Here is a 25,592-nt window from a genome sequence, read left to right as displayed (position 1 = left end):
TGCCCGAAACGTGAGCATTCTGTGTTTGTGTGCGTGTGTGTGAAAACGTGTGCGGCGGGTGACGGTAACCAAAGCCAGGAAGAACTGTATCTGATCTTCTGGACACGTTCTTAATCTGAGCGGGCCCGTCTGAGGATTATAGGAGAAAAATGTGAGCTGAAATTCATCCGTCAAGCTCGGGATTTGGCATTGCCTGCATACTGTATGTATTTATTATCTCACCTCATTCTATATTTAGTGGATTGGACAATTTATTAATCACAGGAGATGACTTATGCAATCAGTTATACGGTGAGGAAATAGAATGTGTTAATGCCTGCTGTTAAAACGCATTCTGAGAGCGCAGTTAAGCGCCGGTCCCTAATAGGAGCGCGTAAACATCTGAGCGTCTGCTTATAAGACACTCGGCGAGAATAGATAAACACACTTCTTTGTTTATGCTTGCAGATCCGGTTTCGGGGTCGCTCACTTGTCAAACACTCATTGTGAGCGATGACCCTCTTTTGACTCGGCCACATATGGCGGCTCACAGTGGGTGTTGGTTTCAGCCCCGTGGCTAAATGCACCCGCTAAATGTCATGTATGACATGCGAGCCGTTGTCGTCTCTGATATTTGTTTGTGTTTTGAGGTATGAATAATTACTGGGGGTTTCTCTCTGGACTTGTTTGCCTGAAATGGGGCCACGTTGGGGGACTATGCTAAAACCGTAAGAGGATTCAGGACAGATGGCGTCCCATTGTTTCAGGATATCTTTATTATTATTGGAAAATGGGGCAAATTATAGAATTACGGACCACTACAGAAGCCTCCTTTGAGGTAAACAAAATACAGTCAAGTGTTTCCCGCAGGATGATCTGATTGGTCCATCATGTTCATCACACTAAAGCTCTTTCTACGTCCCAATTTATACTCCGCTGAAAGCACAAGATTTGCTTGTCTCACTTCCCTCCCTGATTTTCGGTCTCAACTCACCAGATGGAGAGGGGGCAGCGATGCTCTCTGTGTGTATGCGTGTGCGCACACTTGTGTACGTGTGTGTTCACGCGTGGCTACACATGAGTTTGCATATTTACAGCTATTGCACATTTGGCCCTCATGCTGTGCATAAACAACCCCACCAACCCCTACTCTCGCAAAAATAAAAAATAAAAAATAAAAATGAAAAGACAAAAAGAGAAGGTGAGGAAATCATTTCGAGACCACAATTTGGCACGAGCTGTCCAACCTGACAAGAGCATTTGCACGTGTAGACTATTGAGAAAGAGAGAGGTTGTGCACAAGCGTTAAGAAGCGCTGGAGGGAGGGGAGGGGGAGGGGCAGGGCGAGAGAGAGAGAGAGAGAGACGCGCGAGCATCAAGTCCCCGCTCCACGATCCACCGACCATCTTATACTATAAGCCCCCAGTGCCACTATAGGAGACCCTCAAGCTCCACAATAATGGATGGAACAAAGCCGGCCATGGACTCCAACGCGGAGGAGACTCAAGACGAAGGACAAGAGAGCAAAGGTAGGCTCCATGCTGCCGTTTGCGCCTCTTTTTTTTTTTTTTTTTTTTTGCGCCAACCTGTGAGTCCCGTTGAACCCGCTTGCAATGGCTTCCCGCTCCAAACAATAGCGGCGCTATATATTCAACTGCGAAACAAAGACGATCGGGTTTATCTTTTTTTTCACCGAGCCCGTGGTGCAGATTTGATGTTAATATTGCGCGCGTTAAATGAAAGCGATCTGATGCAGGTATTTGTATTGGTGGGAGCGCTGCGCCCATGCGCGTGCACGGTTGTGTTTTTTGCACGAGATCTTCGAATCATCATCACGATGACCGCCGGTGTCGATTGGGAGCTCGGTGTTGTGAGAAAAGCATTGTTTTATTTGCTTCTGTGTGTGTCTGCGGCGATCCTGCCTTGCAAGGAGGCTGCAGAAATGAGCCGCGCACTTGACGCAGAGGCACGGTCCGAGGACATCAAGAGCAGCATCACTATTCAGGCTCCACGTAAAAGCTTCCTAAAAAGGAGCGAGGCTGAATCACACTCCCTATTTTTTATTTTATTTTTGCGTTGTTTGTGTTTGCGTGGGCAGATGAATTGAAACGAAATGACGTCAAACTGTTGCCGGTGTGTCACCGTGCAGATTTAGGATTGATTTATTTCCCATCACACTTCAATCATGGATCACTCTTGGGTACCGTGCAAAAACTAACATTTTGAATCTGCAATTAAACCCACAATAACATATAAAAGGGAATGATGAAGAAATTAAATGATTTTTGTGTGTTGGATGTGTGCCTTTAAGGGGTGTGGCCAAAGTTAGGGATGGCAGTTTTGTGGCCTACAGCAAGCTCTTCTATAGGTGTTCTCATTTTGTATTTGTGTGTTTGACTGTTTGTCCCATTGAACAATCGGCTTAGTGCATGGGCAACGGCGGCTCTTCTTGCCCACATGCCAGGGCATCAGTACCTTAATTGCTCCATTGTTTTTTTTTCACTTCACTCTACTTGGTGTGATATTTGGGCATGTTGAGTTGAATATAAAGCTTTTATTGTATTGTATGGATTGCAACAGATGGCGGCATAGATTAATTGTACTTTCTGCCATCAAAAACATTTAATTGGTTTGCGTTTCATTAAATGTTGCTGTCATAGATAGATGAAGATACATTTGTAGTAAATGAATCATAATTATAGGGTAATTGGATAATTTCTCACTGTGTTAGTTTGCTCTTGAAAGCATCCATTAAAGTTTGACCGAAAGGATGACTCATAAGCCAACAACTTCCACAATTTCTGCAATTTTTTACGCCTGAGAAACAAGCATGGACTCTTCTTCAGCGTCTCTTCCCAGCTATGCTGATGTAAATTGGAGACGAGGGGGTGTCCCTCCTTTCTGCCGGTTTAAAAAGCGATTACATCACTCCCTCCCTGCGGCGTGCCGCTACACGCACGGGTCTAATGGGAGCCCATCGTGCAACATCAGCTGGGCGAGCACATTTGAAGTTCCCCCCGAGGATGGTTGGCCACCATGGCGGCCATGTTCAGGATGAGTAGTTAACCCTGAGAATCCTTAAAAATCGCCAGTTTAAGCGAATGATGGCCAAGCGGCTCCATGCAGGTGTGATGTTGCACAACTTGAATCGGCCCACACTGCTGCCTCTGAAAGAGATTGGAGGGTGGCCTATTTGTGTAATCATTTGTGTGTAGGCCTTTTGACATCTGGAGCGAGACCATGAGCTTATAGCATCCAATAAGATGCTGAAGATTTACAGTGGGGGCCAAAAGACGAGAGTGTTCGAGTAAGAAGCTTGTGTTGCCGGGCGCCAGCCGCTTTGGCTCCAAACCGTCATCGGAGTTGCATGGCGTGATGTTCAGGTACGGTCCAGGGTCAAAACGTGGATTTTTAATTGTTTTTATTTTTTTTTAGGCCGGTGCCAATTCTGATAATTGGCAGAATACATTTTTTTTTTGTGGTTCCTGAACACTTACAACAATAAATATATGAATTACAGACAGAACAACCGGCTGTTTTACAATACTTTAGTGTTTAACTTTAAACTAGAGAAAAATCATCAAAAATCGTCGGACTTTCAGCCATTTATTGAACATTCTCAAAGAACATAAAAATGTTCACATGGAGTGAACTACATATGTGGCAAATGGCCAATGATAGCTGGAGTCAGAGCTCCTGATGTCACTCGCTAGGCCACACCCCTTAACTCATTTACACCCAAAAACGTAATACGTTCTATTAAATATTACCATTCTCCCAAAGACGTATTTATACGTTTGTTTTTTTATGCTAGAGCATACAGAAGGCTTTGATGAGAATGAAAAGAATTGAAGAGAATGCTCGAAGCAATGGTAGTTATTACAAAAGCGGCCAGCAGGTGGCAGCAGAGTATAAGAGATCAACCAGGGTCATGTTAAAACAACCTTTTTTTCCCCACTGTTTTAAACAGATTTGTGAATAATGATAAAACTTAGATATATTCTATTAGTAATTGCTGCAAAACGGAAACAGAAAAATACTTTTTTTTCCTGATGAAAGAAGAGACTCTAATTTTTCTTCTGGTAGGGTCCATGTTTTTATAGCAATAGAACATTATATTCTGTGATCCTTCCAAAATCCAGTAAAACAGACAAGAGCGAAGGGGTTTGCTTCAGTGAAAATGGCTGGGAGTGAATAAGTTAAAAGCAGACATTCAATACACAGATTCTACAGTAATTAAGGTACACTGTACAAAACTACTTTAGTTCTTTCCATTATATTTTATAATGTGTTTATATTTTGCTATTTTTTGTGTCCAATAATCCTTCTGTTTGAAGATGCTGTGAAAATGGTCCCCCACATGCCACCTTCTCTCTCTGTGATGTTCAGTTTTGATTGCATTCTCTTTGATGAGAGAAAGCGAAAACCTCCTTGAAGTCCTTGTCAAGCTGCACCTTCCGAATGCATTACATAAAGCAGCGCTTCCTCGCTGCCCTCAGTTTGCGATGCTCAGATCAAAACTGGGGTTGAGATTACGTCACTGTCTGGAGGGGGTGCAAAATGCTGCAAAAGGAGGTGAAGACGCTGTTGTTGGTTTGTTCAACAGAGCTTCGGTAAAGAAAAGGATGAGCAATCTGAGGAGGATACAAGTATAAGAAACTACTTTGACCATCACAAATAAGACGAGATTGGCTTTGTGAATGCCCGAAAGGGGAAAAGGTCTGTGAATGAAAAGGTCAACTTTGGTTTGATGGCCATCTGTCAGGAGCCGGTGCTGACATTTGGTTTGTGTTGCCGATAACTATGGGATCCTCTTCATCCCTTCAACCTGATATTTGTACTTTCTACTTTTTCAAAATAGGCTAGGTGTTTGTTTTTTTTTCCTTCAACTTTTGAGGGTGATGACATGATGTTAAAAAAGGCGTAAACGGAGAGAGGTAACTAAACTAAACCGCGCTTAAGGTTCTGATTGCAGGGAGCATTAATGACAAAGACCATCTCCCGTCCATGGTATTATTTTTACAAATTGATTGATCACGATGTTTTGTGGCAAATACGCTGTGCGCTGGCCCATAAAACATCAGATTGTGGTGCTCAAAAATTCTCCATCTAATTTAAACATAACATTAAAAAAAACACACACATACAGGTAAGGTATATATATATATATATATGTGTGTGTGTGTGTGTATATTTCCAATTGTTTTGTTGATAATTTAAGTGAGTCAATTGTGGCAATACACTTAAGAGTAAAACTAATTTGTGTGCAGATAAAAAAAATAAAAAAAAAAATAAATAAATCAAATTGAATATAACAATATTGACATTTTTTGTACACAAGCACTTGTTATTTTTATTTATTCATTTGTTCGTTACAGACATCACAAAACATTGGAGAACACATACGCAATGAATGCTAATTTTCATCTAGAACACAGACAACTTATTTAGTTCCTATATTACATACAATATTTATCATTTAAATTTTCATACAATAAGCTCTGTCCAGACTTGAGACATTTTTTTTAGGTCCCTACCAAATTTGTTTATATCAGCCTCCACAATTTACTAGAAGTGAATTCCAGAGTCTGGCTCCATTAGAGGAGAAATTGGATTGTCCACTGTCCACTACATAAGTACAGATATTGAGTACTTTTGCCACCTCTTGATGGTAATTTGTCTAAATTTTGCCCTTCAATCAGTTGGCGACCAGTTCGCCCAAAGACAGGATGAGCTGCAGCTCAATTAAGCAGTATAGACATTGGAAGGATAATACAAAACCACTATAAATGCAGAATCAGTGGGACCCCTGACCTTGTTTCGCTGCACAATGGCCCCATCTGGGGGTGACGACAAACATTAGCAAAAAGCCAAAAGCAAGCTGCCACATATCAAACAGAGCAGACTTGGACCACATGTATACTGCTTCTTTTATGTGGTGTATTGTGACATCATAAAAAATAAATAAAACAGACAGTTTAGCTGATACAAATTGTTGAAATACAAGTTAATTGCTTAATTAAAAAGACTTTTTAAAATCAATATTTTTATGCCCGCCAAATTTATAAAGCACCTGTTTTATCTGTTAATTATTTCGACAGTTAATGTTATGAGGACGTCTTCAACATTTTTTTGATCCACTGCCCTCTCATCCTCCTCCTTTTCTAATCAGTGGGAAAAAAAAGTGACCCTAATATTTTGACATGAACAAATATTCTGAATGTGATACACAAACATTTGTTAAATGCTTTACTTTAACGCATGTAGTTATGTTTACTGATCAACCAACCTGTGCTACCTTTAACATGACCATCCGCTGTCAAGCTAAAGGATCATCTGCACTCAAAATTAAGTGTGATTAATCTGCGTTAACACATGATTAATGCAAATTTTTTTTATAAATAATTAATTGGGTAACGCTTTTACTTTGACAGCACGACTTCTATTGCTATAAAAACATGAAACCTCCCAAAAGAAAAATTTGAGTCTCTTCTTTCATCAGGAAAAAAAAAAAAAAAGTACGTTTGTATCCATTTCCATTTTGCAGCAATTAGCGTTAGAATATAACTAAGTTTCATCAATATTCACATTCCTGGTGAAAACACTGACAAAAAGAGCGTGTTGTAACATGGCCCTGGCTGCTCTCTTATACTCTGCTGCCACCTGCTGGCCGTTTTTTTGTAATAACAACCATTGCTTTAAGCCACCACTTCATGCCAGAAGCTGCATCAAAGCCTTCTGTATGCTCTTGCATAACAAAAACAATAAATACAAAATACGTGTAAATTTGTTTTTGTGAGTGAAGGACAAAGTATTAAAAAACGTGTTTACACGTTTTTGGGTTTGAATGAGTTAAAGACCACTAAATTAATAAAGGTTATCTTAATGTTGAAATAGCAGTGCTAGCTATTGACAATTCAGAACATCTGTACATCATTCTGGCATTTATGATACTTCCCCATAGCAACGTAAGGCAAATGCTTTCTTGACACAGTGAAAATATGGCATATTGTACTGCTTTTGCCTGTGACTAGTTTACAAACCAGAACGATTGTTGTCAAAGTCCAATGCTTATCAGTGAGCCACAGTTGCTAAGTTGGTAGCCTGACTCATTCATGAATCGTAATAGTGTGTTTTTGTAAACACTAAACGACGATAGCGGTTTGAATTTCATTTTGTGGAATGTACAATCAATTAAAAATCAAAGAGGTGATAAATGTACCTATTGAGCAGAAGTGTTGCTAACTCTGCGTTGCTGTTCTGAATCTTCTTCTTTGCTGCTGAAAAAAAAAAAAAGTGTTTTTGTTATAAATTGCAAACTCCTCCTCAAAGAAAAGACAGCTAATGTTGGAGAAGCAACGTTATTGCAGAGAATAAAATGCAAGATTTTGCTTCTTGGCCATGAATTGTGGCCCACATTAAAATGGCAAGCGTCCAAATCATTCACAGCGCGGTTACAATTGTAGACTGCACCGTGAACCATCACTTCCTCCGTTCAGCGCTCATCTCTATCCAACACACACGCTTGCACGTACACACTAACAACCTTCACCTACTGTATCCCCCTCTGAGCCTGGAGCGATACGTGTGAGGTCATGGAAGCACGTGAAAGCCGTCACACAGGGAAGGAGGAGATGCTCGTGCGTTCCTCATTTGAAGTCATTTGCCCAAAGCGTGCTGTCAGCCTCCATCTGGATATGTGTGCGTCTGTGTATGAATGTTGTGCTTTCATTTGTTTACGTGCCAATGACCAGGGGTGCTTGAAAAGGGGAAAAGCTCTATTTTTACATGCGTACATTGTGTGGCACAGCATTGTGCTCACATTCACCCTGCTCAGCTGCTGCGTGCTTGTTCATTTTTCAATCTGCCTTCACATTTGCACATAATGGACAGCAGTAATATTGGGCACCGTTTGGTAGCAGTCTGCAGCGTGACAGGTTGGCACAGCGGGCCTTGTTCTCGCGTGACGTCAGCCTCCCCTGGCCCTCCTCCATCACCCACCAAATCTGAATCCCCTTCTCAGTGGCGGCCGATGGCGACGACCGTTTGTCATCAATTAGCCATCTCCACGGAAATGCATCTATCTTGCACACAATATTCGGCAATCCTCAATGCTGGAAAGTGAATTTCCCCTAATCGCATCGCAAGGCGGCCACTGACGTCTTCAACGTCTCAGGGAGAGAGCGACATCAGCCAAGTTGGTTGCGTAATCGCCGAGCCACTCGCTTGGTTGGCACAGCACAACTTCAACTTGTGGCCAGAGGGGCCATTTTGAATTTTGGTGGAGGAAGACTGAAGCTAATATCGTCCACTCTGCTTGAGCCTACCCCGACGGCATGATTTCGGAATAAGAGGCGAAAAGACAAAAGGCACGAGTGCCAGTGTCACGTGTTGACATTCAGCGCTGCGCCGTATGAACTGAAGTCACATAAAAAACTCTTTGAACTATTCATCTCATCATATATGCAGCACATGAATAGATCCAAAAGATTCAAATTAATTTTGCATTTTATTTTTCTTCTGACTGCTGAAACCACCTCTGAACTGTTGCTGCTGTAACCGTTGCCCGATTTGTAACACTTGGACGTTTCAAACCCCAGATAATTAGTACAGGCCCTTTTATTAGACTTTATACAAAGCATGAAACTGCAAAATCATCTTTCCCAATTGAAATGATTGGAAATTGCATTAATCCGTTCCAGCTGCATAAAAACAAAACAAAAAAACAGCAAGAAACCAAACAGCACTCAGTATTGTAAAAGAAGAAACAAAACAAAACAAAAAAATAGCGTCACAACAAAGTGACCAAGGCATCGATGCTAGTTTTTACATGCACATCTATGGCATTATGTATTGTGTGTTAGCATTAAGCTTGCCGACATTCTGAAGTTATGCGGGTTGGTTCAATACAAAGCACATAATTGTCTTTCTTTATATATTTGAACTTCAGATGGGAATGCATGAAACAGCTTGAACACTTTACCTTTTTGTTAAATAATTTCTCACTATTTGCTGCTTGTTTTGAAATTCACTGACACCCTTTAGCCCCACTGGCATAGATAGATGAACAAAGATACATGTTTTTTAAATTATTATTATGGGGTAAGTCACTCATTTTGACAGTCAAATAGTGAGAATTGTGTATATATTTGACTATCCAAGTTTCCTTGCCTGTAATAACAATACTTTACATGCACATTTTGCATAGTATTGCAAATTTTAGTACATTATTGCATAAATATCGATATTTTTGTCTCTGAACTCTTGCTGGCTGTAAGAAATGGTGATGTAAAGGGGATGAAAAGGGAGTAATGATTTCGTTTTGGAAAAACATACTCAGGATGAGAAAACACTAACAACTGCAGGTTGATGCTAAAACCATGCATGAGATATATGAACTATAGCAACACACACTCATTGTAGCATGGTTTATTTGGAGTTATGGTTCCAGTTTTGAGGTGATGCATGTAATTTTCTTTGCCAACTTAAATCATCCTATATGAAAATCGTTTGCTTTCCAAAAGGTCACAATGAGCCCAACATCGTGCAGAACAATCAGATTAAAACTCTTGCTTATAGGCATACAAAAAAAAAAACAACAACTTAAGATTCGTTCAGTCCATAACACCAAATGCTGACCTGGTGTGCTTTATATCAAATAAACTGAGTGTGAGTGAGTGAGTGAGTGAGTGAGTGAGTGAGTGAGTGAGTGAGTGAGTGAGTGAGTGAGTGAGTGAGTGAGTGAGTCAAAGGGAGAAATTGAGAGAGAAAGAAAGACGGGAGTAAAAGCGACAGAGCAAGAAAGACAGAGAGCACCAACAGTGGCTTTTAAACTCAGCCTATATACCACTGAACTGGATTGGTGACAAGTTGCCATGGCAACTGATTCTTTCCAGCCCCAAGCAAAGAGGTGCTCTTCTTACGAAGAACACGTAAAATCAATTTGACTGGTCTGCATGAGGCCCAACCAAATTGTACACCAAGGCAAATTTGCTGTTCGCTAAATATCCTTCCATTCCTTCTATACATCTTCTACATTAAAGTTGTGAATAATTCATCAAAAAAATAGGCTTCAATCTGTTAAATGCCACTCTCAGTTGAATTTTACTGTCAAATAGAGATCTGGATGTTGACGTCGATCGTACCAAAATGGCCGTTAGCACAGCCATTTTGGCAGCATCGAAAACGCATCTGCCACTTTGAGCAAACGGCAAACGCCACACTTATTCCCAGCTGTTGTGGAACAGCTGCCACAACAAGAAGAGGCAAAACAAGGATCGAGCATTCTCCAGGCTACCAAAAGAGAAGTCAATGCATAGCCAATGGAACACTTTGTAAATGGTGGCTGAATCAGCAGATGCTAACTGTTACCACACACAAAATGTGGGTGAAAAAATGTTTTGTTCGATTCTGCTGCTACAGTTTAATAGATATTACACAGTTGAATAAATAACTGACCAACACCATAAAGAAGACTTTTTATGGCATAAATGATTGTGACCGTGGCCCAATTAGCAGCTGCTAAGTTGCTAACGTACCTAGTAAATAACACTTAAAGACTTGCGTGAAACTGCTAACTTGGATGGCATTTTGACCACACATTCAGCAGAAATAAATCCGGATTGCACAAACTTGAAAGCCTTATGATGATCAGATTTGAAAGCACTCACCGGTGTAAGAGAGGGAGTAATTCCACGTAGCACGGTAGCAGTGTCGCCAAGCTATTAATTAAAAAAAATGTGGCGTCAGGATATAGTAGGAGTAACCTTTCTCTCGCAAGATGAATTGTCGCGATATTTGTGAGTTCAAAACTCCGGAATACATCTTGTAACAGTCTCGCTGATAACCGCCGTTTCGGACCTATCACAGAGCGACATTGTGTTTGAGGGTGGGGGGTATGCAACTGTGACGAAACTAGGAAGCCAGCGCCGACGCAGGAGCTAACAAACAAAACTAACATGGACGAATGGACGCTGCAATTAATTCTGTTCTCACAGAATTACTCACCGTTTCCTTGTTGAATGTTGACCAGCGAGGGGCGCTTCGTGCATTTCTAGCTGGTAAGATGTTTGTGCTTTTCCCCCCTTCGACAAGAACGAAGACGAAATTTTCACCCGTGGCCGTGATTGGTTAAAACAAGCGTGTAGAATGACGCATGGTCCAATCAGCTTGAATTATTGTAGAGAATCTCCCGCCTTTTCCTGACGAAATCACTGTGGAAAGGTACTAGATTGATATGCAATATGCTATTGCCAGGTTATAGTAGGAGAATTACATATTGTGAATTTAACATCCATCCATCCATCCATCCATCCATTTTTGTGACCGCTTATTGCCCACAAGAAAGACATATTTATAGCCTTTATGTCACTAGCTCAATGCTAATGCTAAGGCATAACCATATTAAGCAACTGATATTTGAACGCACATTTCATCTGTCTTCCGTCTTATAACTGCCCCCAGGAGGCCAAGGCCGGCAGCAGCCAACCAGTAGTAACTGCCGTCGGGCTCACATTGCGAACATCACATGACCTGCAAACCCAGAAACAGGTCAAATAAAATCACATCAAACTTTATTTATATAGCACTTTTCGTACATAAAAACGAAACTCAAGGTACGGTGTAATTAAAACATCACACACATTAAAACAATGTGCAAAAAGTGCTTTGGGTTTCCCAATTTTGGATTAAAAATAACTGACAAACCGTAATAATTGTGGTCACTATAACTGCGCTAAAAAATATATTGCATGTATCACATTCTCATTCTTTCATTTTCATTTTATATTCTTGAATCGATCACTCCCATTGTTTCTTCCTGCTTTTTTATTTGTCCTTCGCCTCCACCGTACAGCATCCATCCCGCTCATTATCACAGCATCCTGATAATAACTTTGTGGAATAAGCGCTCAAGGCTAACCCTGAACCGTCCCTCTCCCTTCATGCTAACCGAGAGCGCTGAGATGATATACGACGCAGCGGCGTGACACCGGGCGTCGTAGCATATTGTCTCAGCCAGCAAGTCGGTGTAAGTGCAGCGTGGGCCGGTGGTCATATTTCACACAGAAGGAGGCAATGGCCGGGCCGCATCGCGAGGTGGAAGGATGCAGCGAGGTGTAACACAGGAGCAAACTGGCTGACCTCACAGCCTAACCTCAATTCACTTCTAATGAATAGTCCATTGATTTCCATTAGGCCCGACCACTCTGGCCTGTCTGTTTCCTATTAGCGGGCTTTTAAAACACTTTCCACGGGCGGACCAGATAGCGCGAGTGTGTTTAAAAAGAAGCAAGAGAGTTTTTGCTCGAAAGCCTTTAGGGAACAGGGAGAGAACACATTTCAGCAGAACTAAAAAGTTTGGATTTGTTTTCAAGTCGTTTCTCCTATAAAGTTGTCTCGAAGTGGTCTTGAATTAAGTGGAGATTAGGCCACATCGAAGAAGGATTATCCCAATGCGCTGCTCTATTTTCTTACATTTCTGACTTGCAGGTGAGGTAAGAGCTGGGTCACCAATCCCTCTAAGGCAGTGCTTGTCAAATAGTGGGGCGGGCCCCCCCAGGGGGGCGCGAGGCTACGTGAAGGGTGGCGTGTTTGACCTCGGGGAACATGCTTTTTTATTCTGATTTTTTTTTTAAACTGTTTTAGAATAAAGTGCAATTGCACCTCCACTACATTAGGGGGCAGTGGCGCTCTCATTGGCAGTGTGCGCAGGGAGCATTCGCTCGGTGGTGTAGGGGTTTTGTTTGCACTGAGCATGCGCTCTTTGCACAAAGCACAGAGTATGAAGTGTAGGCACGAAGTGTAGCAGACCCTCAAGTGACACCATGAAAAAATATTGAACAGGGATGAGAAGACAGGCGGAGAGAGACGGAGATAAAGAGACAAACGAAAGTCGCCCGAAAGCTAAGACGAGGAAATATGACGAAGGGTATTGGGTATTGGGTATTGGGTATTGGGCGGGGGTGCGCAAGATGTTTTCTTCTTCCGAGGGGGGCATGAAAGAAAATAATTGAGAAGCACTGCTCTAAGGCAAGGTTATTTTAGTTGACTAGAACTAAAACTCAAAAAACATTTTTGTTAACGAAATAAAAAATAATACTTTAAAAAAAAAAAACGTAAAACTAACAAACTATATTTCACATTTACAAAACTAACTAAAATTGACTATAATTGTACTTAAAAGGTCCTTAGTTTTAATCTTTGGTAATTAATTTAATACATGACATGAGCCTTGGGAGTTTATTTTAAATGTGATTTAATAAGTATATTTAATTCAATATTAACCGGTGTCGGTGTCAGATGTGATTGTGCTGCCAGATCGTATCGTGGTCACCTAATGAACACGTCCCGCAACAGGATTGGCTTAATTATCTAGTTGATCTCAAACATTGGAAAAAAAATATTAAAGATGCAATTTAAATAACAAAATGTACAGACTGAAATTGTAAAAACGTAAATAAACCTAAGAATATAAATGCAAAATATATTGAATGAACAATAAAATAGATTGATTAAAACATAAATACACAGAATAACTGTCTCAGATGTGACAAATATTGTCAGTGTAGATTGTTAATGTGTTCCTATTATCATTAAAGGGGCTGTCTGCCGAATTCACTCGGGAAAATGCACTTTTTAAATACAGGATGTACACACTTTAACTTTCTCTCAGTCTACACATCTGTGTTTATGTTAATCTTTGGTGGTGATTTTGTCCTTAAACTCAAAACAAAATAAAAATTAACTATCATTCAAATTCCAAAATTATAATAACCCTGCCTCCAGGACCTGGCCTGTTTCTGGGTTTTAGTTTCAGCCCACCTCTTCATTATTAACATTAATGAGATTTGGATCTATTACGCAACAAACCTCTTCCCCCGTTATGCAACGCAGCGTCTTCATCATGAGCAGCATACTTTGGAGGGGGAGCGTCTTAATTCTATGACTTAATCTAGCGCCGAATCACAGGATTTATAGCATCGCCCCCAGCATTCCTGAGCACCACGACATCAGCGTGAACGCTGCTGGTAAAGTCATAAAGCCGAGCAGACGCCAGCCAATCATAGGCTAGACAAAGAGACGCTCACTAATTCATTTTGCACTTGCATTTTTTCCCCAACTTTCATTGAGCCAAGGCAAATGTTTTAGATTGGAAACTATCTTATGGCATGCTACCAATCAAAGATGTCACAAAAGTGGACGCACGTCTTTGACATGTTATGAGAGAAATGATTACCTGTGTTATAGTGTTGTGACGAGATTCAAAGTTGATCGTTCTAATGGAGCTAGACGGACGGATGTTGTAACGGACACTAAACAGCCGGCGGTGATTATTTTTGCCGTGAACGACAACGCTCCTGCTAGCGATAGCCATATGCCGTCTGTCTCATCGAGATGGACAAGCCTTGCGAACACTTAGCTTAGCGATGTCAACTGTGTCAGCCTGGACGAGACGTGTTGGCGCCTCCCATTGCAATACGTCGCTTTGCATCACTTTTTTTTTTTTTTAAATCCACTAAAAAGCAACGGCAGACCCAGATTGCTACGTAAATATGACGTCCGCTGTCATTCAGCAGGCGGGTGAGCGCATTCTGGCTAACGCGGAAGTAGATTCGTATGTCAAAGGACCCGCGTCTGACCGCCCCCACACCCCAACCCAATTGTCATTGGCTAACTTTAGCTGTCAATCTAAGCCAAACGTGAAAGGAAGTTACTTCACGTCACATCCGAGTGACTCATTTCATTGGCTATGAGCAACTATCTTGTCACTTGACAACCTACGGGAGCAGCCGTGGTCCAAAAATGGCAAAGATGCCGTTTGCTGCATTTCGTGTAAGAATTGAGAATTATTTTACGGGACTTTTGAGGTCCTGTACAGGACATAACAATAGAGCCCAAAATACGAGGTGTTCCGGATATTACGGGAAAGTTGGCAACCCGAACCGCTACCGCCGCTACTACTACTACTACCACTACCACTACCACTACGAAGAAGAAGAAGAAGAAGACACTTCACACTTTTCCCACATAAGAACAAAATGGAATTTTTTGGGGCGGTTATCTCATGTTTTTATTTGTTATAGTGGACGCCAGGATATTATGGCTGTAACGTGTTGTAAACTTACCAAGTTTAGACGATATGTAACATTTTTGATATGAACATCATGCAAATCAACTTGCGATTGTGATTGGTTAGTTAGAATCCAATCATGAACCAGAAGTAGTGACATCATCCAATGTATGCATTTTTATTGGTTTCGACAAGCAAATAGGTCAATCTAAAGACTTGAGCCTATTTGGAGTGGGGGGGGGCAATCCCAATATCCGTGCATGGTTAAATGGTAAAATGTACTTTTTCAATGATCAAGGTGCTCAAAAATTGTTTGTTTTTTTGTCAGACTTATAGCAAGTCAAATAATTTATTACCAAACAAAGTAAATAGTAACTTACCAAGGTTGTTCTCTTGAGACTACTTAGAGAAGTAGATGTGACTTCCCACATCCTTTGAACGTATCAATGTAACACTCCAGAAAAAAGTTGTGGATCCAGAGTATTTTTCATCATTTCCCCATGAATAACACATACTGTAAATCTTGTGCATAAACAAATCAGGATTGTTTTGTCAAATAAGCTCCAATGAACTTCCCTCCCCTTTAGTGAAGGCAAAAATCAATTTGCTCTTTTAAGCCCATCAATAATGACCGCAATCCCACGGGAGTGTAAAATGGCCTGCTCTGACGGGTCGATAGGAAACTCTCAAAGGATTCTTTTCGGTTCAAAATAAAATCATGCCCTTGTTGCGGTTTTGCAGGATGCCTGTTTATTTGGGGTGCGCCACAAACTAATCTCCGAGTCAAATGAACGGCGTCTGTGCATGTGGATTATTCATTGTGTGGAAGACCTGTCATTAGATGCCTGAGTCTATTGATGGGGTCTCTGATAAAAGACGACAGGGGCTTTTAGCTGAGGCTCGCCTTGAGTGTGAAAGTGAATCTCGTGCTCTCACTAGATTATCTGTCATGGATCATCAAGCGAGTGTTTCTCTTTGAGGTTTCCCATTTCTGGAGCAAAGAACGTCTCATTTCTGCTATGGTGCAGGTTTTCAAAGATGCTTATGTGTGCTCTGGGATAGCGCGACAATCACAAGCACGACTCTAAAATTACTTCTTTTTTTTAAATATTTGGGTAAATAAAAACGTGTTTCTATTGTTTTTTTTTACACTAAATATAGAATATTTGGTAAATAAATAAGAAAATAAATGTCAACATTCTTCATTTATTTGTAACTGCTTGCCCCTCCCCTCACTGCTAACGAGAACGTCAAACCGGTAATTCCCCCGTGCCAATGATTTTTTTTTTTTTTTTTTGGCTGATGCCAATTCCAATATTTGGCAGAATAAAATTCCAAAAACCGATTAATCGTCCAATTAATGAAAAAAACAAAAACAGTATATATATATATATATAAGTAAAATTTTTCGGTTCCTAAACACTTGCAAGAATTATAAGCAAAACGTGCCTTTTACAATACTTTGTTTCCCATTATAAAATCAAAAATCAATTGTGATTTGAGAGATTTTGATTTTTTTTTTTTTTATTTTGCCTTTTTTTGTGAGGCAGGTTTAAATGTCATTATTATCTTTGTCTTATGTTGTAAAGAGCAAACTTGAGCCCATTTTAGCCACTTTTAAAGAGCCAATATTGGCTGATTAAATCGACTGTCTGATTAAATCGGTCGGACCCGACTTATTAGTTGTTTCCCTGCATGCCTAAATTCAACAAATATTTGAACATGCAAAAAAGTTAATGATGCTTTGGGGTTTCCAAATGGAGCAGGTTGCCATGGAAACAGAGCACAAAAGACACTTTCTTTCATCCTATTTTTCCTGCCTAACAAACTTCCTGCTTTGCTGAAGAATCTATTTTTAACAAACCGTTATATAAGATGCCCCCCCACCCCACCACCATTGTTGCTCTTGATTCTCTTGACTGTTGATGTTCATAGGCAGAGAAAAAATGCGTGATGATTTTGGAGCTTATAAGTCCATCCCAGCATTTCAGAAGGAGAACACTCAAGTGCTGCTTCGTGGCTGCCCTAGAAAACATCTCCTCTGCTTTAAAATCATTTATTTAGCACCAGGATATAACTTATTCATGCCATCTGGTCATAAGAGGGGGGGGGAGATCTTTGGAGAGATTTCTTCCATGACAAAAGGGAGGAAGTGAGAGTGGTTGTGCACTGGTGTGCTGCTAACATTAAATCTGGAGGGAAAAAAAAAAAAAAGCGTGATGAAAAATCGGTTTCAGGCTCACGAAATATCACACTATATGATTTACTTTATAAAATGGCTACCGAGGGACCGTATAATAAGAAACTAACGAGTTTCATAAACACTGGAAGTAAACTGCAGTAATCTTACTTGTTTTTAAAGAGGAGGTGAGAAGAGACGTTAAATTATTTCAACACTGCCACATAGCTGCTATTCGTCAACCTGTCTATGGCATTTGCCATTATGTATTAGCATTAAGCTAGCATTTCTTTTATATTCTTTATATAAGTGAAGGGAAAATAGCAAAGTTCAAATGTTATTGCTCAATGCTACGAAAAGCAAAGTTATGTCAATGTGGTTGTTTTAAATACACATCATGTACTTCTCTTTGTTTAAAAACAGGGAAAGACTGATTATCGGCTGGGCCGATTATCGATGCCGACATTTGGTATTTTGACAAATAACAGTTTCGGCCTTTTTACAAATCCGAAGGCCGATAAAACTGGTATCTCACTGCGTGATGAATGCTTGCGAACGTAGCAAATTTCGGGTTTTCATCAGGATTTGTAAGATGTTCACAGACAGTTTTTAGTTCTCACAAAGACATTTCAATTCGAGCATATTCAGACAATTTTTCACTGTCAACGGAGAGCTTTTGAAACCTTTAACGAAGCCTGACCAAAAAAAATATAAAAAAAATAGCTACATTGGCATGCATATATTATTCAGTGAACTACAGGGATTTTTTTTTTTTCATTTATGGATTTATTTAAATTTCCACTTTACAAAAGCTGATGCTGAAAACTCCCTACACTTTTTATTTAAAAGAAAAATAAATAAATAAATAAAGAAATTCTGCGTAAATTTTGGAAAACTTTATTTACAATAGAAAACTTTAGGGAACTATTTACTTCCTTATTTTATTTTTTTTATTTAGCTTTAACACATGCAGATGACCGTGGAAACTCTGCAACTATGCATTTGTTATAATTGATAAACAAAGCTGTCAATTCTTTAAATGTTTGAAATTTTAAAATTCTTTAAGTTAATATTTTCTCCATTACTGCAAATGAATGTCAGCTTAAAATAGCAGTTATCGGGCTCCTTGACTACTAATAATCGTTATCAGTATCTGCCTTGGAAAAAACAAAACATCGGTCTATCATTATTTAATTACAAAGAGGTAGTTAAATAGCTTGAAGACACTTTTTTTTTTTTTATCTGTATATTTTGGCAAATCGTGTTTTTTTTGACAAGTGAGCTAAGACGAGCAAAGTAAATCAATGAATAAATGAATAAATAAATAAATAAATAAATAAATAAATACATACATACATACATAATCGGTCGAACACGTGATTATTTCAACCCGTTCAAGGCCATCAATCCTCTTTCTGCGCTTCAAATCAGACTTGTTTTAACCATGCGCCGTCGCCCCCCTGCAGGATGCTTCGAGTGCTGCATCAAGTGTCTGGGCGGCGTTCCCTACGCCTCCCTGGTGGCCACCATCCTCTGCTTCTCCGGCGTGGCCCTGTTCTGCGGCTGCGGCCATGTGGCGCTGACCGGCACCCTGACCATGCTGGAGAACCACTTCTCCAGGATCACCAGCGACCACGCCAGCCTCGCCATGGTGTAAGTTCCGGCCCTTCCGCGGCGCGTTTGCTCCACTTGTGAACCCATTCCTCCCCGTTTCCGTATTTCCAGAATTCAGATCTTTCAGTACATCATCTACGGCATCGCCTCCTTCTTCTTCGTCTACGCCGTCGTCCTGCTGGCTGAGGGCTTCTACACCACCAGCGCCATCAAGAAGGAGCTGCAGAGCGACTTCAAGACCACCGTGTGCGGACGTTGCATCACCGCCTTCGTACGTCTCGCTCGCTTTCACGCATGCACACTCAGTGTGGGTAGATATACGCTGGTGCACACTTGAGCCCTTGGGGATCAAACTGGCACAGTTTGTCCTTTCTAGCCTGATTACTCTGATTGCTGCAGATGTCCAATTTGTGCTCAAACTTTTCCCTTTAACAGGGGTGAGCCACCATGAGCAGCAAAGCCTTCTAAACACTATCAGAAGCATTTACCAACATTTACAACTGAATTTGCTATTCATTTATTATTCCCAACAATCTACTCTCTTCGTTTTATGGCTGCATTTGGACTTGAGTCTTTTTCGTGCAATCAGATTTCCGGCTCGACAAGCTACCATGTCAGTCTGAGCTTTCTTCAGAATCAGTCGTGCTAGCCAATGTAACTTGCTGTACAGTTAATCCAGCATATTGACAGTTTGGCATTCATAGAATCGCTTTTTTTGTTTTTTGTTTTTTTAAATTGGGCTTGCTATTTCAATTGACCATTTTGCCACTTGCTGTCGACTGAAGATGACATCACATTTGCTCAGGTCTAAGTCTAAGGTAACAACCAATCACAGTTCACCTTCAGAAAACAGATGAGCTGCGTTTGGTTGAGAGACCTGAGTAACTGTGACGCCATCTTAAGTCGACAGCAAGTAGCAAAATAGCCACCTTCTGATATTGATAAAACCTGCTGGATTTTGCTGCTTAACTCATGTTCCACTAACGCAATATTAACCAGAATGCCATATTGAGACTAGTAGGGTTGCATAGAACATATTTTTCAAAAACATTTTTTGGGGGTTGACTTTCTCTTTAACCAATTACATTCCAAATTCCTCTCACAAAGCCATCTAGCTAGACCACAATAACGGCACCATTCCCTGCCTTCTGATTGGTTGAGAGCAAGCCAAGTTAGACTCGCAAAATGCGTCTGAAGCAATGCCCCCCACCCAGATCCCTGATACTGAGAGAAATGATGGAGACAAATTTCTCTGCCCTTTTCAGTTCATGTTCCTGACCTACATCCTGGCCTTAGCCTTCCTCGCCATCTTCGGCTTCACGGCCATCCCAGTCTTCCTCTTTTTCAACATGTGGAACACTTGTGCAGCCCTGAGGTCCCCGGACTCCAACATCACCTCGCCCGACTCCATCTGTGTGGATGTCAGGCAGTACGGTAGGTGGCACCAACACCATTTAGCATGTAGCCTAAACGACAACTGTGAAGTTGGAAATTAGTGAAATGAATACAGTGTTCCCTCGTTTATCGCGGGTGTTACATTCCAAAGACTACCCGCGATAATGGAAATCCGCATTAATTCTTAAAAAAAATAAAATAAATAATCCCGTTAATTATATATATTTTTTTCATTTAGTATATGTTTTTTTCGTTTTGGTATAATTTTGACTTTATTATAAATGCTTTTTCATTCATCGTATATGTTCTTTTTTCATTTACATTCATTTTTCCATTAAGAGTACATATTTTATTTTTATTTATTATATAGCACAGTATATATTTTTTCATTTATTATATATGTTTTTCGTTTTAGTATGATTTTTAGTTTATTCTGAGTGCTTTTTCATTCATCATTTGTTTTTGTTTTTTTTCATTTACAGTCATTTTTTCCCCATTAAAAGTATTCTTTTTTTAATTGTCTTGTAACAGCACAGTATATATTTTCTATCTCCGGAATGCAATGTCCTGGAGCGACGGGAGAAAAAATAAACACAGCAAAAAGCACACTATACAAATAAATAAAAAAATAAAAATAAAAGCACGTTGTAAGAAATACGCGAAACAGCAAGGCCGCGAAAGATGAACCCGCAATAAACGTGGGAACACTGTACATTAAAAGGACATTTGAGTTGCGGAATATCATTTTTTTTATTAGATTGATAGACGGATGGAGAGGAAAAGTACATATTAATGTAATTTTTACGATACGTTATTGTCTACGTCAATATCCTTTCAATTCAATAGGTAGGAAAAATACATTGAGCTTATGCAGAACCCTGATTGGATGTGGTTGAATAGCCACTCCCGCTTTATCCCGCTGTGTGTTTGACGGCCCGGCGCAAATGTACTGTAAGTGACCCACATGTGAGGCACAGCTGGCTCGCCTCCCAAATGGGACGAGGATCACATCGGTGTCACAGGCAGCCACGCTCGTCATTGGCTGCAATGATTGGATTCCCACTCGATTTTGATTAACAAAGAAAAAGAAAACACGTTTCACGATTTCTCCCTGACTCAATGTTTTAATCCCCGCAGGTATCATTCCCTGGAACGCAACACCAGGGAAAGCTTGCGGTGCCACCCTGGGAGACATTTGTAACACCAGTGAGGTGAGATGTTCTTAAGTGGGACATTTCTACTTGTTTATATCTTTTTTTTTTTCCTCCCCTCCACTAACCCAAAATCTGTACTGGGTTGCAGTTCTACCTGTCCTACCACCTCTACATTGTGGCATTTGCCGGCGCTGGAGCGACTGTCATAGCACTGGTGAGCCCTCTCTTGGTCTCTTAATATGCACGTTGCCATGGCGCAATTATCTGTTTCCATAGCAACACTGCCTCTCTCGCTCACTCAGTGCGTAAGGCCACGGGATAAAATTTTCCCCAGCTGCCCACCTCTCTGTCTCTGTGTGTGTGCGCAAAAGGGTCACTCGCCGTTTCTGTTTTAAGCTCGGATGAGTTTAATCATTATGTTATAATTATATTATATTGGAAACAAATATTAAACAAATATTAAATATATACATACACACACACATATATATATATATATGTATATCCCCTTCATTTGACCATTAGCGTGGGTTTTAAACATAGAAGGGCCAAAACTAACCACCAGAGGGTGCTAGAACTGCACAAATGGAAATCAACCTGACTTTTTTTTTTTTTTTTTTTTAACAGATGTGCTGCTTTTAATATTGTCACACGACGATGTGGCAGTTTTAATATGAATCATGATATTGCCGTTATCGTTACATCCCTAATAAATGGTTGACCCAGTTTAACAGCCGATCGTTGACTGTGATGCAAAACTTTGTGCCTTATATTTCAGTTGCTCTCAAACAAGGGTTTGTGAACCATAACCGATTTTTTTTTTTATTTAAAAAAAAAATTAAAACAAAAATTCCTCCTTCTAAGGAATCCCTGGACTGAAAAGGTTTGAGATACTAATTCTGAGCACAATTCAGGTGTGCAGAGCTAATAACTAGTGGTGGGTCAGTTTATTTAAAAAAAATAATCAAATTAATTACAGCTTTTGTAATTAATCTATTAATGTTAGCAGACAGCTAATTTACATTCATAGTCACTTGGAAGGTGACAAAACATCGACAAGACATAAGAAAATCCTTCAACAATTCACATTTTGAATGGAAAGTGCTTCAGTTTCTAATAATTACTTGCAAATGAGTGATTGAGGACTAAAATTTTCAAGAAAATCCAGATGTGATGTGCCTCTCCTGCCGGGACGACCAAGACATGGGAAGCGATTGAAATGTTTAAATTAGTCATTAATTCAATCAATACATATTACTTGCTTTAGTGATAGATTGCAGCATAAGCACATACGATGCATACATACGTATGCAAACTGGTTTGCAATGGATTTTTTTTTTTTTAAAGGAACGAGTGCATCAAAACAAAATGAATTGTTCCACTAGAAATATCTCAAGATACGTATCAAATTGTCTTTTATTGAAGAGAGATATCTTAAGTAGGAAATGAAAATGATAACAAAAATTGCATCCTACCCGCTTGAACTGAGATGCACCATATTGAATAACATGGTTTAGTCTCCCTCAAAATTTAGTCTCACAGATGAACCGAATCGAATCATTCCACTTTCAAATCCAATCGTCCTTGAATGGTTCGGCCTCCACGTATCGAAAACCATACTGAATATTTTTTTTGTGTAGAGATACACACCCCTAAAACTTTACTTTTGGCAGTGAAACGTTAATATTTTGTCTGTAATAAATTTTATATTTTAATTATTTTTCATGTACAATTAGCACCTTTAAAAACACATTTTGCAACTTGCAGTCAACTGACAATGACATGACAATGTGCTCAGGTATCCAATCACAACTCAGCTTGTGAATGTCACATGACCAAACCTAGAAAACAGGTGAGGTGATTGGTCGTTACCTGAGCACTGACCACATGTGATGTCATTTTCAGTCGACAAGTGTCAGAATTTTTTTTAAAAAGTATTAATTGTACGTGAAAAATAAAAGCATCAAATTAATTAGACAAAATATTAACTTTTTATTGCTATAATGGGATAAATAAGTGAAGTATCACTTTAATTATCGAATCCATCATTGATTAATCGACTTCAACTTTCCTTCCCTCACTATTGCGTCGTAGTCCACCCCGTGCGACGTTAATAAACAATCCATGGCAAGAGTTTTGTTGCCTTTCCTCAGATTCACTATCTGATGATCTTGTCGGCCAACTGGGCCTACCTGAAGAGCGTCGTCTCCACGCACGACTACCAGGACATCAAGACGAAGGACGACCAAGACCTGGAGGCAGAGGCGCGCTCCAAGGAGGGCCAGAACTCGTCCTCCTACTCGTAAGGATGAGCGAGCGCGCTTCTTCGAGCACCGCCCATCTCCCCTTCACACTTTCAACCCGCAACCCCACCACACTTTAGCACCCGTCTGGCTCCTTCATTAAAAAAACAAAAAACAAAAAAAAAAAAAAAAAAAACTAGTTCTAGTCGATAGTCCCGCGAGCTCCTGAGTCTCTCTGCTCTTCCCTTCCGCCATGTTGGATCGAGTGGGCGTGTTCTACCACCAGAAGGGAACGGGATTGAGGGTCAGGAGGATCGGCCCCACCCCCCTCCCCCACCCCAAATCCCCTCAAAGAGGTTTCTGAATGGGAGAGCTGGCCCGTCAGGCTGGAGCTCTCATACGGTCCATCGGTTTACGAAGCGTCTACTGGCGGTTGGGTTGCAGTTGGTCCAAGTGACCCAACCGATGTCCTTGGCCACCCCCGAGCCGGTACGGTCTCTCGACGCGCGGCTCCCCGCGGCCTAAATAAACATTGTTTACTGTCAGCGCCCGCCACGAGGGAAGCCAGACAGCAACAGACGTCCTCTCTTTTTTTTTTTTTTTTTGATGTTTTATATACATATATATATGAATATGAATATATTGTGTGAATGTGTGCGAATGTTGTTGTTGTTTTTAATACTTTCGGAAAATGCCAGGTACTCTTAAGATCTTTCTTATGTTTTTGGCGTTCATTTTTTCCCCCACTTTACTTCTTATACATCTATGACTCTTTATTGTTGATGCTGAAAATATTGTTAGTGTACAAATGGATAAAGATACAGACTATCCCATAGAAAGTCAAGGAATTTTAAGACTGTATAGCATACATGGTTTGACATTTTGGGAAACGCTTACGTGTGCTTCAATTTACTGATAAAAGGGAAAATCAACCTTAAACATTTCTTGACAATAATATGTTTTATGTGACCACACTAGTCTAAACATGACATTCTGATTAATATTACCTTTGTGGAATGAGAGTTATGGATCAAAATCCAGCCATGTTTATCAATCTCGGAGGCAGCCATTATGCCACTTGCTGTCGACTGAAGATGACAACACAGTGGCTCAGGTAACAACCAATCAAAGCTCAGTTTCCGAAAACAGATGAGCTGTGATTGGTTGTTGCCTGAGCCACTGTGATGTCATCTTCAGTCGACAGCAAGTAGCAAAATGGCCACCCTCTGAGATGGATAACACCTGCTGCTGGACTTTGCAGCTTAACTCATATTCCACTAATGCAATATTAACCAGAATACCGTATTTAGACTAGTTGGGCTGCATAGAATATATTGTCAAGAATTTTTTTTGGGGGGTTGACTTCACCTTTAAAGATTTTAGTGCGCAATCATTCAGACCAAAGCTCAAAAGATGAAGTGACTTAAAAAGGTACTGTCCATTGCTGTTTGAAAACAAAACAAAACTGATGCTTGAGGAAGCCAAGAACAGCAGCCAACCAGGAATGAGCGTAAAACCAGTCCACCAATCAGAAGCCGGGGTTTGCACAGCGAAATTTGCATACGCCACTGACTGTAGCTTGCCTTCGCAGCTTGGCTGGAAGGAAAACGCTGAGTCTCTGCACAGAAACGTTCCGGACAGGCCAAAACAAATCTTTCGTACTATACCATTTAAACAAATGGATTTTTGTGACTTATTTACAAATCCAAACCAAAACCTGCCTTACCATGTATCTATTATTTAAGATAATAATCAATGAAACTGACGGCTATTTTAAAATGCTATAAATGGTAATTAGCTCCGCACAAACACTGGGACAGCTAAGCTCGATAGATCATCTCTGCAAGTAAACGTTTCCCAAAAGTTTGAAGGAACCTTGACACCTCAGGTATCAAAATCTTTTCGATTCCTATCTCAAAATGTACATTCCCAACTTTATTGAGCCAAGGTGTATATTT

At 40.3% G+C, this 25,592-nt stretch overlaps 2 protein-coding genes across 2 annotated transcripts in view; both read left to right on the top strand.

Moving 5' to 3' along the window:
• btla (B and T lymphocyte associated) overlaps positions 1 to 25,592 on the top strand; it is a 252,007-nt gene that overhangs the window by 54,732 nt on the left and 171,683 nt on the right. The gene's annotated exons all lie outside the window — the stretch shown is intronic.
• LOC144014143 (neuronal membrane glycoprotein M6-b-like) lies at positions 1,324 to 24,716 on the top strand. The gene is made up of 7 exons (XM_077513716.1): positions 1,324 to 1,508; positions 18,695 to 18,881; positions 18,954 to 19,113; positions 20,108 to 20,276; positions 21,375 to 21,448; positions 21,540 to 21,605; positions 23,545 to 24,716. Exons 1-7 carry the CDS (start codon positions 1,439 to 1,441, stop codon positions 23,695 to 23,697), a joined length of 879 nt encoding a protein of 292 aa, XP_077369842.1. The 5' UTR covers positions 1,324 to 1,438; the 3' UTR covers positions 23,698 to 24,716.

The sequence above is a fragment of the Festucalex cinctus genome, chromosome 2, assembly GCF_051991245.1.
Source record: "Festucalex cinctus isolate MCC-2025b chromosome 2, RoL_Fcin_1.0, whole genome shotgun sequence".
In the NCBI taxonomy this organism is placed as follows: domain Eukaryota; kingdom Metazoa; phylum Chordata; class Actinopteri; order Syngnathiformes; family Syngnathidae; genus Festucalex; species Festucalex cinctus.
Note: the sequence above shows the minus strand (reverse complement) of the source record. Positions and strands in the feature narration are given on the sequence as shown.

Bases quoted from the DNA above. Each gene is read 5' to 3' on its own strand.
- LOC144014143 (XM_077513716.1), top strand. From the start codon at position 1,439: ATGGATGGAACAAAGCCGGCCATGGACTCCAACGCGGAGGAGACTCAA. The intron at 19,114-20,107 runs GTACGTCTCGCT...TGCCCTTTTCAG, and splicing joins GACGTTGCATCACCGCCTTC to TTCATGTTCCTGACCTACAT. The intron at 21,449-21,539 runs GTGAGATGTTCT...ACTGGGTTGCAG, and splicing joins ACATTTGTAACACCAGTGAG to TTCTACCTGTCCTACCACCT.